This window comes from Lathamus discolor, chromosome 3 (genome assembly GCF_037157495.1).
Source record: "Lathamus discolor isolate bLatDis1 chromosome 3, bLatDis1.hap1, whole genome shotgun sequence".
Classification (NCBI taxonomy): Eukaryota; Metazoa; Chordata; class Aves; order Psittaciformes; family Psittacidae; genus Lathamus; species Lathamus discolor.
The window spans coordinates 127,535,550-127,553,455 of NC_088886.1; the positions used below are offsets into that span (position 1 = coordinate 127,535,550).

At 50.6% G+C, this 17,906-nt stretch overlaps 1 protein-coding gene across 4 annotated transcripts in view; it reads left to right on the forward strand.

Annotated features, from left to right (window-relative positions):
• IGFBP2 (insulin like growth factor binding protein 2) overlaps window positions 1–14,430 on the forward strand; it is a 63,805-nt gene extending 49,375 nt beyond the window's left edge. For 2 of the 4 annotated variants that reach the window (XM_065671546.1, XM_065671550.1), the window contains exons 2-4: window positions 8,012–8,235; window positions 9,698–9,838; window positions 12,021–14,430. In XM_065671546.1, the coding sequence (XP_065527618.1) occupies window positions 8,012–8,235; window positions 9,698–9,838; window positions 12,021–12,188 (533 nt within the window). In that variant the 3' untranslated portion in view covers window positions 12,189–14,430. Of the gene's footprint in view, window positions 1–6,711; window positions 6,743–8,011; window positions 8,236–9,697; window positions 9,839–10,458; window positions 10,591–12,020 lie in introns of those variants that run through there. The other 2 variants (XM_065671549.1, XM_065671547.1) reach the window with 2 other exon arrangements.
• The last annotated feature ends 3,476 nt before the right edge of the window (window positions 14,431–17,906 follow it).

A 17,906-nucleotide genomic window follows, 5' to 3' on the forward strand; every position in this document is an offset into this window, starting at 1 on the left:
TAGGAGCTGAGGTTATACTTGAAGTCAGTGTAGGCTTTTTGGTATGTCTGGGGTACTGAAGACCACACAGCTGCGTGTGAGTTGCTGAGAAGAAGAGCAGAGATTTGGCCTGGTAATGTTAATGGCTTGTTCCATCCAGGCAGAACCCCCTAATGACAGAGCAGTAGCTACCCTGGGGGTTTTACAGACAGGGTCAAGGTCAAATTGGGAAGCTGCAGTGCAATTAATTTAAGCTTGGAAGTGTTTTCAAATTAATTCATTTGGCTTTACTGGGAAGATTGCAGCTTTGCAAAGGGCTAATTGGAGAAGTGTGTTGAAAGGGCTGAGATATGGGTCACTAGCAAGGGGGAATGCTTTTATGGTGGCAGGGAGCTCAGACAGCCTCACTCAGCAAAAACTTCCACACATGTCGAGGTCTTTCCCCTGAGCAACCTGTCTTCACGCATGCTGAAGTTAAGCACGTGTGCAAAACCACTGTCATCAAACACAAGATGACCTTTTTGCTCCTTGGCTTTTATGTGACTCCAGAGAGTCTCTGCTGCAGTCTCTGCAGAAAGTCACTGCCTTGGGATGCTCAGCAGCCCCATGCCTGGGGAAAGTTTAATGGGTGAAAGAAAAGCAGGATTGCAAGTGGAAGTTGGGTAACTGAGGGGACTTGAAGCGTTCTCCTGCGTTTTTGAGGGACCTGAACAGCATTTTCCCTTATCACTCTTGGCATGCAGTGAACAGCTGGCACGGAAGGGAACAGGATGTTGCTAACAACACTTGTGGGCTCCGTGTTGGCAGGAGGAGGGCTGGAGCAGACCTTTCCCAGCAGTGGATTGTGCTCCACTGGGTCCACACAGAGTGGGCTGGGGATGTGCTACACGTCCCATCAGTCAAATCGTTTGGAAAGCAAGCTAACAAAACAAACCTTGCTATTTTATCTATCTTCAGCCTGCCTGCACATTTCCATGAAATGGTGGAAATTTGCTATTTTTGAGAATTGTGTTCCTGTTCGAGATGTAGTTGGCATTTGCTGACGTGTTCGTAGATATGTTGGGAGGTGGAAGGAGAGGAGGGCTAATAGGGAGACAGGCAGTCACGCAAACACATGCACATGCAGAAACACATAGATGCAGGCTGTGTTATTGCACAAGTCCTGTATCTTTGGGAAACCAGTCTACAAACATGATTAAAAAAAAAAGCAAACCACAAAAGGACTTGACTGAGGAATAGCCCAGGAAAAGGGACACCCCGTCCTTCTTCCCTCAGTTAACATCAGCTCCATTTCAGCATCACTTCTGTGCTTGTTCTAGAGTGCCAGAGGAGTTTATGTGCTATTGGGCACAGGTGCACTACAGGGCACCGTGCAGTGGGTAAGAGGTTTTTCTCTGGCTCTGGACCTAGCTGAATGGAGCAGGGAAAGTTGCTCTCTCCAGCCACCGGCAATGGGCAGAGAAGAGTACAGCAGGCTGCTGAAAGCCGTGCTGCCCTGAGTCAATGTCCCTGGCGCTTTGGAGGAGCATAAAGCATTTCCTGCAGGATGCCTGAGCCAAAGGAAGGCACTGGGTGCCCCTTGGATCACCCCTCTGTGCCAGCTGCTGGGGGCAGGGAGAGGAACTTGCTAAGCAACCCCTGGCTAGAACATGCCGTTCCCTCCCTGGTCCTGCCCTCCCTGCTGGTAGAGATGGGCTGAAAAGATCTCAGGGCAAAAATAAAAGGTGTTTGCAGAGCCCCAGTGCTCTCAGCCCCAGGGGCTCTCAGAGTGCTTTGTGGACAGCTTATCACAGAAGTAAAACATGCTCTTGGAGACTGATTCAGGAATTTTCTGGCTGTGGTGTGCAGTTGCCTCGCTGTTACTGAGCAAGTTGGCTCAGTAACCCTGGGGAGTGCAGGCAGGCAGAGGATCCTGGGAATCTGGCCTCAGAGCTCCTTGGCAGATGGAGATGCTCCAAGCTGATCTCCATCTGTCTCATGGAAGCCCATGACTGAGAGATCTGGGAGACCAGCCCTCCCCAAAGCTGGGTGGCATGGGCATCCCTGGGCTGCCTGGGAATGCTGGCTGTGCATCCTCTGCAAGCAAATCTAGTGCTTAAACATCCATGTCTCCTGTCCAGAAATGGATGTGGCTAAGCAGAACAGGCTGCTGGCTGGGGAGGGAGACCTGGAGGAGATATGAGGGGGTCCTTGTAGTTGAGTCCAGAAAGGGATCATGCATGACTCCTCCCCAGTAAAGCCTGTCACAGAATCCCAAGGGTTGGAAGGGACCTCAAAAGATCATCTAGTCCAACCCCCCTGCAAGAGCAGGGTAACCTACAGTACATCACACAGGAACTTGTCCTTGAGTATCTCCAGTGTAGGAGACTCCACAACCCCCCTGGGCAACCTGTTCCAGTGGCTATTAAACCCAGTTTAGATGCAGCCTTTGGCTCCTGAACTGCTGATTGACAGGATGAGAGCTGAGGCAGGACTGCTCTGTAATTATGACCTTTCTTCAACTCCTTCCCTGAGCATCCAGTTGGGAGCTGTCAGAGATGTTGTTCTGTGCAGGGGTGCTGCTTCTCTGCCCTACATCCGTTCTGCATCCCTTGTCTGTCCATTTCCCCTCTCCTGTGTGGCCCATTGCTTGTGCTCCATCTATGGCATTTCACAGTGGTTTTTTTTTTTTTGTGTGAAGAGTGAAACTTGAGAGGCTGCTTTGGTTTCATTTGCCTCTGGAGAGCTGCATCTAGCCCAGCTTGATTATGCCTGGGGCCAGACCATGTACCGAGCCCCCACATTCCTCCTCTGCCTTCAGCTGATCGCTGATGGATGCTGAGCTCTGTAGCTCAGCACTTTGCAGTTTGGCAGAGGTGATCAGCAAACCCTGGTCCTTTTTGGGATAGGATGGGCCAGAGGGCCTGGGGTGGGGGGAGCTTTGTTCTTGGCAGCTCCTGGTGTGAGGAAATTGCAAAGCTGGTGTAATCGTGCTGGCAGACGTTTTCTGAGGTATCCGAGCTCCAGGTCAACAACACTCACACTAGAGCTATTGCATAGGAACCTTTGCCCAGGACTCTCCTAGGAATGCTTTGCAGTCTGATGAGGCAGAGGTCACCAGGGCTGCAGTTAGGGTTTGTCTGCTCCTTCCCGACCTTCCTGCAAGTACTTCTCTGGCCATGGCTGTCGTGCATGTTAAAGGTCAGGTTTAAAGGCCTTGTCTCTGCTCTCAGGGTATGAAGAACAAGTGTTGGGTTCCTGGCAGCCCAAGATGGGCAGTTCTGCTCCTTAAAATTAAAAGTGGCAAGCAAAACCCAGAACAGGCTCTTAAATTGTCCTGAAATGGTAGGACTTATGGCTACAAAAAGCTAGAAGTGTTGGAGGGAATAAAAAACCAAATAAAACTAGATGAGACAAACAACACTGCTCAGCGTGAAGAATCATTCTTTGGATGCTGTATTTGCAGCTCCAAGCGTGTTTACGCCTGTGCATGGTGCAGTGCCAGGGCAGGAGTACAGGCTTCTGGGTTCACTCATCAATTCCCTGCGTGGCTTTGGGAATTTTTCCATGCCTTTGTTTTTTACCATGTGCAACCCAGGATGAACACCTCTCCAGGGTAATTAATGAACTGCAAAGCATTTTGATGTCTTCATAGGGAAAGTGCTGGCCAGTGGAGGGTGTGATGGCTGTGGGAAGGAGGTATAAGCCTTCATCCAGCCCAGGGCACAGCCAGGATCTGGGGCTAGCAAGGCTTCAGGCAGTGAGTTCAAGGCCACTTAAGTGAAACTTTCTGTGGGTCTGAGACCTTAATCAGCACTGAAATGCTACACTAACACTCCGGTAGATAAGCAAATGCATGTGAAACCCTTTGGGCGAGCTGTTGTTGAAGGAAAGCAAGTGCAGAGAGAGAGAACTGCAGGAGAGGATGGCTGAGGTCCTTGGCATAGTGTGTGCTCCCTGTGATACGGGCTGGCCCTCTTGTGCTAAGTGAGTGCTACTGGCTCGATCCCATCCTGCAGCCCAGATACGCTTTGAGGCTCTTCAAAGGGATAAAGATGTATTTTTAACTTCAGGCAGCTGCCTTTTTTTTGTGTGGTGCTTTTTATTTGAGGTATCTCTGGAAGTGGCAGGTTGTTTTTAAGCCCCTCTGTTTCTTGCTATCTCGGCAGAGGTTCCTAGAGGTCTCAAAGCAAATTCCTCAAATTTCAGCACTGGCAATTGGTAGCCGCTGTTGAAAATGTTGGCAAGACTGTGCAGCTCCCTACAGACATCAGTTGATGGCCATTTGAATACACTTTCACCTCAGCCAAGTCCGCACCCTGTTAAAACCAATGGGAATTTTCCTTGAAGAAGGCCATAAAGAAATCATTTTCTTGGCATGAAGAGAGGTGTTTCATGGGCTTCACATCATCATTCAGGAGAACTTCAGCTATCTGCTTTGATGCCTGCCACACTTGTCCCGCCCTTCACAAATCTACCTTTTGATCCAAAATAGCACAGGAGATGTTTTCCACATGCCATAGGAAAATGGAAGAACTATAAAACATAATTGTTTTTGAGTTTGGTACCAGTCCATTCGCAAATATATTTAGTGTGAATTGAAATTGGTCAGCGAAAGGGCGTTTGCCAGGATGACAAACAGATTAGTGTTGTGTATCTGAGGCAATTGCATACCTGCCCATCCCATGCCAGTAGGGTTTGGTGGGTGGCTTGGTTCATGGATAGTCATAAGCAAGTACGCACAGCTCTGCTTTTGGGCAGTGTTAACAAGCATTATCTGGCTAAGAAAGGTGTTGTTTGGCTTGTGGCATGCTCTGTGTTCTCCTGACCTTGAGTCTTGATGTCTCTGCTCTTGTCATCGCTACCCAGCCTGTTTGCTCTTTGAAATGTGGTTCATCATACCTGATGCTCAGCCTCCTCCTGTGAGTGCAGCTTCTCTGTGGAGGAGATGCCAGTGCTTTGCACGTGAGGCCAGCTTCTCCTGTCCCATCTGCCTTTCCCAGTGATTGAGTCATTCCTGTAAGCCCCAGGTCAGGAGAGCTCCTAAGAGCAGTGCTGGATTTGGAAGAGGGAAGAGCTGTGATGGGGCTCTGGCACTATCCCCAGGTGGATCAGTCCAGACTGGCAGCAGGATGAAGGTATGGTGCATCACAGTTGGCTTGGCCTTGGAGAAGACAGCTTTCGATCCATAGCAGCTAGATGTTACCGGCCTCTGCTCCAGGCTGCTTGCTCCTGTTACGGTGCCTGGGGAGCCAAGACCAATCCCTCTGATCCCTGGGTGTGTTCATGCACATGGGCTTGCACACTCTGCTCCCATCAGTGGTTTTCTTTGGGCTGATATTTGTTAGCATTGGAAAGTGAGAAAAATGAGTGAAAATATTATCAGAAGCAGGTTTTGTGAATGAATCAGCCGACAAGAGGCTTACCAGCTTGCCTTCATTTACTAGCTCAGTGCTTATTTGGGCAGATGTCTATATATTTTAGTTGGAGGCAGGAAGGAGCGAGAATCGATGGGAGAAGGCACCGCTTCCAGTTTGCTGCTTTTCTGTCTGGTTGTACCCCTGGTTTTCTGAATGAAGCAGGGGACTGCAATGTGTCTGAGATGCTGCCTGCTGCTGCGCTTGTTGTTCTGCTGTTGTTGACAGCTTGGTGTGACACTGAGGAGAGAAGCACAAAAGATGTCAGGCTAAAACCCTCCTAAGCAGTTAACTGAGAATCGGAGCCTGGCCAGCCTTGCCCGTCTCTTGCATGGTGCTTTTTCATTTGATCCTGTCTGAAGGGCGGCGTCATATCCTTCACTCTTCTCACTATGTGTTTCTAATTAACAGGGAGACTGGTGTATAAACAGAATATTCCTGCTCAAAATATTCCTTGTCCGGCTCCTAGGATGACGGCCAGACGGCAATCGCCAGGCAGCAACCCAGACTTTGAGCTCGCCCATCTGGCTATCAGACCTGGTCCCAGTTCTCATCTGGAACCAGTATTGAGAAAATTCATGGACTTTGCCAGATTGGTTTTGCCCTGTGTTTGCTTTTTCAGTTGCTACCTAAGCAGCTAAAAACCTGCAGACCAAACACATTTAGTATTTCTGGGAAGTGGGACGATCCGGGTAGTAGGAGATCTGAGGCCAAGATGGTGAGGAAGTTCAAAAGGGTATTGGACAAATCCATTGAGGGACGGGTCTGTTGGTAGCTTGTAAGTCCTGTGGGTCAGATGAAGTCTCCAGCCATGAAAGTGCTTTTACTGCTGGTCTGCAGCACACTGGTCCTTCTGACAGGTTTCCCTTGGCAGCTGCTGCTGGTATCTTGTGGATGGCATGCTGGGCTGGGGTGGCTCTTTGATCCAGCCATTCTCTAGCCATCGGTTTGCTTGCAGCTGCAGATTTGCTCAGTGAGTTCATCCAAAATCTCTTCTTGCAGTTTCTCTTGTGTAAGCTTGGGGTTGTAACACCTGAAAAGAGATTGGAAAGCTGTGGCAGAAATCAAACACTTGTTATCATGATTTTTCACTCTTTGTCATGACAGTAGAGCTATGCCCTGACAAAACTTCACAACGCAGCTTCTGAAAAAAGGAAATGTTAAAAGCCTGTAAATGTTCTGTGTGCTTGGGCTTCCAAGAAGAAGGTGAGAGATGTAAATTAGGCATTGTGATACGAGCGAAAATATTGCTTGCCCTCCATTGTGCACAGTTTGACGTGCTCTCTTTATTTCTGTATAAGTGCCTGAGTTCTGAAGTGGTGGAAAGCTGAAACTGGAAGTGCTGGAGAGAATGCTGATGTTGAGAGGTTAAGTGTTACAGTTTCTTCTTGGTATATGCTAAAAGACACTTCATGTTTGTCACCCCTGTAGGACCAGAATGGCCTGGTCTGTCACTGATGGGCCCTTTGGAGCTGTTGAAGAGCTCCTATATACAGAGATATATGCAGAGACGTACTAAGCCTGGGTTATTGTGGTGAAAGGTGATGTGCAGGGGTTGAATCCTAATTTGGGCTGGAAAGGACCTCTAGAGGTCTCGGTCCAAGCCCCTGCTTAAATCAGAACCAGTTTAATGTTAGATCCAGCTACAGTGTTAGATGTGCTTGCTCAGCCATGTAAGACTGGGGACTAAGGAGGGGTTAGCTGTCACTTTCTGGGCTCCCTGGAGCAAGCCAGAGGAATTGAGATCTGTCCTCAGTGCCACTGCAAAGGCCAAAGGGGCTGATGTCTGCAGTATCATGACCGCTGTGGCCTACTTTGGCAGGGATCGCTTTCAGAAACAGCAGCCAGTGAACTGGGAAGAGGCACAAAGCAGAGAGTAGGGGAGGTTAAAAAAAGTCCAATGTTTTATCCTCAGGTTTCTGTTAACTGACTTTGAAATGGCTGAATTAGCTGGGGGTCTTGCAGCTTGCAGCGGTGGCAGAGTTGGGCCCAGGCCATGTGGAGCAGTTCCACAGTCAGCAGAAGTGGCCAAATGCAGAAGTAGGTAGAAGCTAAATGAGTAATGCGCTGTATGACAAACGACATGACAGACAATACAGCAAGGATGATCACTGAAATGGCAGGATCTCCGAGGGAAATTGGGGTGGCCATAAAACAGAGGAAAGGTATTTTTGAAAGGAGGACTAAGAATTTATTTTAGCACATTAATATTGAGTAAGTATTCCTGGAGATACTCTGGGGGATGATAGATGGACTTAAGGTATTGTTACTAATCACTGTGGTTTTAAGTTTTGGAGCCGAAGTACACTTGGCATCCTCAGCCCAACTGGACTTGTGATGGGAAAATTACATTCTCCGGGAAGTAATTTACAAGGTCAAAGAAAAACTAGAAAGAACTTCTCCAGCAGCGATTTCCCCTGTTCTCTAAACTGTCTTTTAGTGTGGTAATAACTCCAGAATGAAAGGATCTATTCTCACCTTCCAGATGAAAGGGATAATGCAATTTAAAATTTTGCATGCAAAAATTTTACGGCTTGGTAACCAGCCACACTTGAAAGTGATCCAGGACGGGAGGAACACATGAGAGAATGCCTGGCTGAGCTTGACCCTTTCCTTGTCTGCCTTGTCTACTGCAGATAATGGCGATGACCGGTCTGAGAGCATCCTTGCTGAGAACCACGTGGATGGCACCACAGGGATCCTGAGTGGAGCTGGTGGGAGGAAGCCCATGAAGACGGGCATGAAGGAGCTGGCAGTTATGAGGGAGAAGGTGAACGAGCAGCAGCGGCAGATGGGCAAAGTCGGCAAGCCTCATCACAACCACGAGGACTCCAAGAAATCGCGGCTGTCGACGGGCAGGGTGAGAGTGCAAGGGATGTGGAGAGCTAACAGGGGCTGCTGTGGACTCACTGGGAAATGCTGAAGGCAAAGGCTCAGTGGCATCTGGAACACAATGTCTTGAAAAGAAAAAAATAAAGAGGGAGGGAAATAAAAAAAAAGGGGGGGGGGTGTGGGGAGAGGGAGAGAGAAAAGAAAGAAAAAGCAAATGTTTGTTTTGGCCTGAAGCTGAGGCCAAACACACCATCTGATGAACTTTGATGTGCTGGCAAGGAGGCTTTATTTTCATTGTATCTTCACCTCCTAACAGCAGAGCCAGGGAAAAGGGGGTCCTGCTGGCTTGACACGTACCTCCGCAGGGGTGTGAGCATGCCCTTTGCCCACGGACTGGCTTTCTTATGCCCTTTTCCCCAAAGCAAGTGCTAGGGATAGCCCAAAGGGATTTGGGAATAGGCGGTGGTGGTCTGCCTGCTGTAGGGCAGCCACAGTCTGGGTTGAAGGGGCCCAGAGCCCCTGAGGATGGTCTGTGGGGCTGTCACATAGCAGGGAGAGTGCCCAGAGTCCTCCCTGTCCCCTTCTTCCCTGTCCCTGTCTCGTTGCCCTCCAGTCCTTGGCCGTGGTTTCCCTCTAGTGGGCAGCTTGGTCAAGGCAACTAGAAGGGATGGGGATGGAAAGTCATCCCAAAAGGTCCGTAATATGTGTCTGTGTAAACATACAGGCTGTTTCTACAGAAAGGTGCTTTAAAAGAGCCCTCATCCCTCCAAGGAACAGGTAAAGCAGAGGTTCAAAACAAGCTACAGGCACTGTCAACTGAGAGAGCTCCCACACCGCTGCTCCTTTGGAAGAAAAAAAAAACCCCAAACCCAACAAACCAACCCCAGCAACTGCAAAAGCAGAGAGGTGTGGACTCATTCCAACTCGCATCAGGCATTATTCAACCAGATTGTCTTGGCTGGGAGCCGTGGCTTAGGACTGCTGTGGAGCAAGAGGGATGCCTCCAGAGGCTGGCTTTGCTGGGTGCTCTCACTCCCAGGGCTTCCCCTCCACTTATATGCTTTGAGTTGCACTTCTGAGCCCAAACTGCATCCCAGGTGCAGGATGCTCATGGAAACACTTCTAGTCTGTCTGGATTAGTCCTGCTTCACATCACTTCTCACTAGTGGGACCCATGGGAGCATCTCTGAAGCTTCTCCTCCTCCAGGGCCTGTGACCTGGTGTCATGCTGGCTCTTGGCCACATGAGGCAGGTGGGAGAGATGAGCATGTCTTCCTGTGTGGATCTCCACATACTGGCATGTGTGGACATGCAACACTGATTTTGGGTGGCTGCAGGTGAAGTCTGCAGCATGATCCAGTTGCAAACCTGTGTCACGAGCAGGTGCACATACATGTTCGTCCCTACTGGTGTTTCTGTTGTCCAAAGTGTTGACATTGAGTAGTACCATTGCCTTGATTTTTGTTTTGTTCTTTCTGGGCTCTTTTCAGACCCGTTGTCAGCAGGAGCTGGATCAGGTCCTTGAACGCATCTCCACTATGCGGCTGCCGGATGAGCGAGGTCCCCTGGAGCACCTCTACTCTCTCCACATCCCCAACTGTGACAAGCATGGCTTGTACAATCTCAAACAGGTAAGTGGAAAGAGCTGGAGTCCCAGGGCTGGCTGCAGTCCTGGCAGCAGCCCTCAGCTCATCATACATGTCCACCATGTGCAGCCACAGCGGATACGCTTGGGCCTGGGCTGATGTTGTACAAATATCACACGTGGCATGGACAGGTTTAGTAGCACTCAGGTACACCTGCAGCCATGGGTTAGCAAGTGAAGGTGTGAGACCCACGTCCACATGTGGCTGCAAGCAGACCAGAGATGGAGAATCTATCTAGTTCGGAGCCCCTTCTTTCCCACAAGAGCTGCTTATATGTCCAGGTCTATTTTCATGTGTTTTGAACTGGCTCTTGGCCTGGCTGGGCCCTGCTACAGAAGAAAAGCATGGAGGGGCTGAATGCTGGCCAGTCTTACAGACAAAGCAGAAAGCACTTTCTCCTGAGGTCAGGAAGGTTTCTAGTGCACTTTACTGGTTTTCCCCCACAAATTGAGGCTGGTCCCACAGCTCCAGGAGGGATTCCTTCCAGGTGAGATGTGGCTTAGGGTGCAGAGTGATTCTGAAAGTATTTATGGGACCCAACAGGACTCAAATGACTTAATGTGTGTCTGAATTCTGACTTCTTGGCTTTATTAATGTAAAATCAGCAGGTGTCAGCAGCTGAGGCATGGGGAAAAAAATGCCAGGAAAAATCTCCTGAGCAGCTAAACAGCAGCTTGTCCAGGGTTGACTGGCAGCCACGTGTGAGTAGTACATGGATATGAGCACCCTTCATAGCTATGTGTAACCGAGCCTTTGGAGGGGACCCCTGGAAACCTGATTCATAGCTAAACCTTTTTCTTAGGGCTACTTTTACCCCCTGATCAGGAGCATTAAAAAAGTAGGTTGTTCTGAGATTATCTCCCTTTGTCCCCTCTCTGTTCCTTATCCTGCTTGGCCCCTTACACTCTACCTCCCCCTGAAGAGCCCCATAGGCTGGCTGGATCCCCCAGCATGAGCACACTTGGAAGGAGTAGATGGAGAAAAGCTGGCAAATTCCTTGTTAAGAAGATGAGCTGTGTCTGGGGAATGAGCCTGGGAATACAGCAAAGTACTGAGTGCTACAAAAGAAAAGCCAGTCTTTGCTGCTCCTTGTGCCTGGGAAGCAAGTCACTGCTGCAGAGAAAGAGAGGGGACGAAATTTGCTTTCTCTTCTTCCCCCCTGGTTAAGGGCAAACAGAGCAAATACGAAGCGATACCCATTTCCCTCCATCTGCGTTTCCAGCGCTGAGCATTAGCTCCTTTTCATTTTCTGGAAAGTGGATGCCAACAAAAGCATTCCCAGTTGCTCCCACCCCCTATGGGCCAGTACTTGGGTGGAGGGTGCCTGGATGCACTTTCCTGCTGGGGAGGCTTTTTCCTCCTTTCTTTTTGTCATTTTTATTCCCATGAACAAAACTGCATTTTTGACTTCAGCTGCAGAAAAAGGCTTGAATTCAGCTTCACAGAGTGCACACAGAGGCCAGTCTGCTGGAGTAACCTCTGTGTCTCCCACTATGCCCTATTCAGAAATATATCTGCTGGGGATGCAGAGATGAGCATCGGGTTCGAAGTGACTGCAGCACTTCCAGGGCAAGAGGTGGATATTAGGTTGCCATTAGGGCAAGAAACTTCTCTCCAATCAGGCTGTGTGTGGGGCAGAATCAAGGTCCAGATGCACCGTGGTCCCCGCCTCTGGTCTGTGACAGCATGAAACCCTGTCTGGAAACCTATTTGCATCTGGCTGTGGGGGCCTTGCTCTCATGTTCCAGTTTGTTTAGCCCAATTTGAAGGTGAGAAGCAGCTTACACAGCTCATATGCCAGTCTGTCTCATCCCTCTTCCCTCAGGAATGTTTGCCTCGATGGATGATTTTATCCACAGTGGACAGAGCGTGGTGCATCTTGGGGTTGTGTCCTTGTGGTTCATGAAAATTGACTTCTTGGTCCCTGGCACCCTGGGGGCAGAGGTCCAGCCCTCAGCCTGGACTGCTGGTGCAGCACAGGCCTTGGGGTGTCTCGAGTGCAACATCCATGACTCTTGCCTAAATCCAAAGTAGTGCCAAATGGCCGGAGAAACCCCAGCTCTGCCTGTGCTAAGGCTTTGGGCTGGTGGTCCTGGGGGTGTGTGAGTGTGGTTGTTTTATCCTCCTATTTCCTCCTCTGATGCCTGCCCTGTCTCTCTCCATGCAGTGCAAGATGTCGGTGAATGGGCAGCGTGGCGAGTGCTGGTGCGTGGACCCCATCCATGGGAAGGTGATCCAGGGCGCGCCCACCATCCGCGGGGACCCTGAGTGCCACCTCTTCTACACAGCTCATGAGCAGGAGGACCGGGGAGCACATGCCCTGCGAAGCCAGTAGACAGACGTGATCCTGCTTGCTGGAGGCAGCTTGCTGCGGCCCCAGTGCTGGATTTTACGTGGGTTTCAGCGTGTCTCTTTAGGCTCTGGAAGAGACTGGGGTTGGGTCCTGCGTGCTGCTCTCCTTCCCCTGCTGCCCGGCTCCTGGGGAGGGGAGAGATAACGGGAGGGGAAGGGCGGTGGGGGGGTTGCAAGGAGAAGGGACTGCTTTCCTATAGTCTTTCACCCAATGTAAGCCAGAGAATCGGTCTTTTTTGCTCCTCGCCCTGCGGCCCTGCCATCCCTGCTGCTTTGCGGCATCTTCCTGCACCCTTCAGCACAGAATGCTGTGTGCTCCCTGACACTTCCCAGTGGACAAAACCCTTTGCCAAGGTGGGAGTGGGACAAAGCAAAACAAAAAAAGTTAAAAACCCACCCTTCCCCTTCTTTCCCTCCCTTCCCCAAGACCAAAGACTGTAAATACTGTGTGGCCTGCCTCTTGCACCCTACTGGTCCCCTGTGCCCCAGCCTGGCCATTGGTCGTGGCATGGGATGCAGTGTGGGAGGGAGGGAAGAAGGGAAGCCCCTGTCTTCCCAGCTGGAACATGCTGGCACAGTCAGGATGCATCCCCTGAGAAGGCATCAGTGAGGGAAAGGGCTAAAGATGAGACAGCTCCCTCTGCCTCCTAAAGCATCCCTGGGTGCTTTCCTTCCTGGTGCTGGGGCACAGTCAGCCTCAGGTTTGGGCCTTTGGGTGATGGTGAAGCTAAACACTTGGTTTTCCAGGGGATCTGAAGGGCTATTGCCGAGTATTTCTTAGAATCAGCTTATGCTGAGGGAGCTAAAGTGAACTTGCTGGGGCTGGCTGGAAGGATGCCTGTGTAGATTTAGGATAACAAGCCAGGGAGTGTCTCTGTCTGTCTCTTTCTCTCTTATTCTTTCTTTCTTTCTTTCTTTCTAGATAGGAAAAACCCATCTAAAACCTGCACTCCCAAGCAGCTGCCCTTGTCCCTCCATTTTTGCTTGGGACTGGAGTGAGCATCTGCGATTCAGCACACACTTTATCTTTTTTTTGTGAGTAAATTACAGTATGTATCGTGCTTTGTAAAGATCCTGACACACATGCACCCCTCTGCCCACATACACGTTTGAGTAGATTAAATCCAAGCGATCCAAGCACTCAGAGAGGTTTTGCACTGGACATGCCGCTCTGAGAAGAGATGTCTCTGCTGTTATTTCACCTGTTGATTTCTTCCTGTACAGAACACACAGACACTGAGAATAAATAACTTCCCTGTCGCCTAAGCAAGGAGATTTGTTTTCTACCTTTTGTTTTCCCCTCCTTCCTTTTTAATATGGATACTATTTGCAGAGCAGTTACAAAAATCCTCTCCTTACAGCAGAAGTCTCAGGCTTCCCCTAAATGAAATCAAGGCTGGGGGCAGGGTGGAGAATAAAGCATCTCCCAGTTTTTGGCAAATGCTCCTGAGTAGCAAATAGACTCCAGGTCCCAGGTCCATCAGGGGGTTAGGTTCAATTAGGGTGGAGGAAGGGGATTTCTTGGTGACTGTGGGTGCTGGTGGGGAGCACCCTGTGCCTGCATGGTGGGTGCCAGGCAACAAATCTACCTGACCATGATCTTCAGGGATGGGACCATCCCCTGGTGACTGCCAGCATGCCTTGGAAACACCAAACTGTGCTAAAGAAACACCACATCAGGGTTCCCGCTGCTGATACTCCCTCATCTGGGGGCTTTGGTCTGGAGAAGGAAAAGCAAAAAGCCCACAGGCTCTCGAGGAAGGGGAGTGCTGGGATTTGTTGCTTTCCCCCTTTTGGCCCCATATTTCAGATCCTAAGTGCAAAGGGCACGACAGTCTCTGCAAATTAAGCCCCTCGCACATTTCCAGGGCTTTGGACGTGGCAGTGGAAGCGATGGGGAAGGGGACCCCTTTGGAAAGTCAGGGATGTGGGGGTGCACATGAGAATGTGTATGAGAGGGAGCAAGAGAGAAAACAAACCACATCTCCATGCAAAGCCAAGTAACTGTAAAAATGATGCTACCTGTTTTCTGTTAACAGCCGAGGGTGTTCTGCTTGTTCATGTAAACCTTGCACACGCTGGCTCTCATCTACAGATTGTACTTTTTGTTTTGATTAGGAACCAGGAAGTTTTCTTTTGTGTTTTTCTTTTTTTTTTTTTTTTTTCTTCTTTTGGAAAAGCTGAGCTGCATAAAGTTGGAATAAATTAAATGGGATGCCAGAAAACTGTCATCTTCCCCCTCCCCACTCCCCTCTGCTCATAGGAAATGTTTCCTTGCCTAATGCATCACGCACAAATTTGGGCCTGTTCAGCTTTTGTCTGGGGGGTTTTGTAAACACTGGGCCTGACAAGCAGCAATGGGAGTTGGGCCTTTCATCGTCACTGGTCCCAGTTGTACGAGCAGGGAGGAACTGGTGTCACTTGGCTGGCCTGTTATGTTCTTTCTCCACATGCGGTATCTTCTGAGCCTGCAACACAACCGTGCCCTCAAGTCAACATCTGGCCAGCATATGTGTGGAGACCGTCTTCGCCACTGACAGCAGCTAGATTTGGTGGCGAAGGGTGGCTGTGTCCCACTTCGCTGGGCGGAGAGCACGGCAGTGTGGATGCCCTGTCCAGTGTGATGCTTGTGGAGCTTCCTGAGCTGGAGAGAGGCTGTGTGGGAGCAGGAACTTCCTGCTTCTTGAGCAGGGCAGCAGCTTTGCAAGGGAAGGTCCCTCCTACCCAGCGCAGGGACAACGGAGACCTTCGCCGATTCCTGGGCAAAGGCTATAAGGGTGCTCTGTTTTTTCTATCATCTTCCCAGCCTTGGTACCTCAGGGTCTTCTTGAGTTGTTCATGCTGTTTATTAGGTGGCAGATGGGCCTGTTCTCCGTGAATCATCCAGGTTCCTTTAGGTCTCTTGCTACAGTTTTGGTCTCCACTGCCCCCTGTGCAGATAGTTCCTTGGCTGAGTGGGATGATGCAGGGAGAAACCCCCAAGGACTCTGACCTTTGCTTGTGCAAGGAGGGCAAAATTTGAGCTGGCTGAAGAGCCAGCTTTAGTGTTCCTGTGTGAAGCCTTTCCCCAACATGGGCTGCTGGGAAGGTGCAGGAAGGCCTGGGCTGCTCCACTCATGATGGGGCTGTGGAGACAGGCCTCTTGAGGAGCCTGCACCTTCTCCCGGGGTGAGAAGTGCTGCCAAAGGGAGCATCACAGCACAACTCAGTGCTTGGGGCACCCCTGGGAGGCAGAGAGTAACAATAATAATAGAAAAAAACCCATGCTGCATTCAATTAAAGTTGCAGCATTGAAGGAGAGGCCCCATGTGGCTCTGACAGCCAACATCCAGGTGTCTGTGGTTTCCCTTTGGCCTCCCCAAAGGAAGGCAAAACCACTAGGCTGCTTCCCCATGTTTCCTCCTATCCCATGCGAGAATGCTAAGTGGGACCGATGTGTGCTGAGGGGCTGGGCAGTGGCAGGGAGCCCCAGGAACATGTATGGGGATAGAGGCAGCCAGTGCATGGGGCTGCAAGGACAGACATAGGATGGGTAGGATGGGGGTGGGATGTAAGCAGGAGAACATGAGAAAAGGAGCAAAATTAGCAATTAATATTGTCTTTTGTGCCCCTGGGGGGAGCTGAAGGTGGCTCAGGGCACTGTGGGGCACAAGCATGCTCCAAGCCAGGTGCTGCCTTTGGGAGGGCTTGTGGGGCAGAAGTTCCAAGTACTGGGGGCACCCTCTTGGTGAAGTGCTGGAGGAGAACAGGAGCCCTCAGCCCAGTAAAGGGAGCTTGCAGCTTGCCGGGCACCTTGCAAAGGAGCAGAGGCAGCTGTAAGGCAAGAGGTGCAAAGAGCTCCTGTTTAGGTTTCCCCAGGGTTGCAACGTGGCCTTAAAGGTGGCATGTGCGTGTGCATGGGTTTGATGGGTGTCACTGCTTAGATCCTGGCTCTGGGGTTTTGTCTGGGCCAGCTTTGTGCCTGCTGAGCTCTGGGTAATCAGACGTGGTTGGGCACTGAGGCTTAGCCAGCTGCACATAGGGCTGTAGCTGAAACCCCAGCAGCTCTGGTGTACTGTCCTGGGTTCAGCAGTAGCAGCCAGTTTTTCTCCTTAGTAGCTGGTGCAGTGCTGGGTTTTGACTTTCAGCCTGGGAACAGAGCTGATAACACTGATGTTTTTAGTTCTTGCTAAGTAATGTTTACTCCGACCAAGGACTTTGTGAGCCTCATGCTAGGCCAGGGACAAGGGGAGGCCAGGAGGAAGCAGAGACAGGACACCTGACCCAAGCTGGCCAAAGAGGTATTCCATACCACAGCACATCATGCCCAGGGAGGTAACTGGGAGTTACCCAGAAGGGCACAGTCTCTCTTCGGGGGGGTCGAACTCGTTTGGCGGTGGTATTGTATTCTCTTCCCTTGTTATTTTCTCTTATCAATATTATCACTGGTGGTAGCAGCAGTGATTTGTGTTATACCTTAGTTACTGGGCTGTTCTTATCTCAACCCATGGGAGTTGCATTCTCTCGATTCTCCTCCCCATCCCTCTGGGAGCAGGGAGGGGGTGGGGAAGGAAAGAAAGAGAGAGAAAAGTGGGGGGGGGGGGGGGGGGGGGGGGAGAGAGAGTGAACAAGCTGTGTGGCTCGTTTAAACCATGACATGTACACACACAAAACTACATACACTGGCAAACTACAGTTTTAGTAGAGCATAAAAATTATGCAGTAGTATAATACAGTAATATTTACTATAAAGAATTAGTGTAAGACTGTATGACTATGTAGCTACAGCTAAAGCTATCTATAGCCATATCTGTATCCATATAGACAGCGATAGTTTGAGGGTAGGAGTATAATTTACTAGCCAGCTAGCTGAAGGCGGGGGAGAAAAGCATTAACTTTTTGGGTGGAAAGCCCATTTCCAGCGCCTGTGTGGCTGAAAGCACCAGCAGCGTCTCGCTGCCCAGCGCCGCCTGGTGCCGCTGCGGTGCCGTGCGGCTCCCCCACCGTGGAGTGCCTGAGGCAGCGGGTCCAGCCTAGCGGGCTGGCACGGGGGTGCAGCGGGGCTCGGGCCCCCCCCGCCTCGGTCGCTTGGGGCAGCATGCTTGGCCCCAGCTGTGCTATGGGGAGAGAAGGGAGTGGGTGGCTGTGCCAGCCCCGGGTAGTGCAAATAGGATGGGGGATATGTTTTGGCACAGTGGGGGCCAACGGCGAAGATTTTGCCTTCCACCCTGCCCCGGGCACATGGGGTGATGCTGGCAGCTGCGTGCGTGGAGGGGATGGGGACACAGGAAGAGGGAGATGAGGGGGTGAATGGGAGGATGAAGGGCGATGGCTACATGGGCACAGAGAGGGTCGGATCCAGCACTGGGGAGGACACAGGGTAGAGTAAGGGCCACCAAGGGCTACCACAAGGTATCTGAGGGCCTGGTTGGGCTGGGCTGCCTCATGGATGGCACGGGAATGCTCCAGGACACTGTGGTAAATACTTCAGCTGCCCAGAGGTCTGAGGCTCAAACATCACGTAGGACTCAGTTTGGGCAAGCATCTAGGGGCTTAGTAGCATCCCTCTCCTGCCTAAGCCATCTGAGTGCAGTGCTATGCCCTGCTGTCGTACCCATGCAAAGGTATTTCTAAAAAAAATCGGGCAGCTCTGCTTAAGTGTGTTGTAAACTCGAACTTCAGTTTTACCACTGACTAAGCACACTGCTCCGGTATCGAAAGC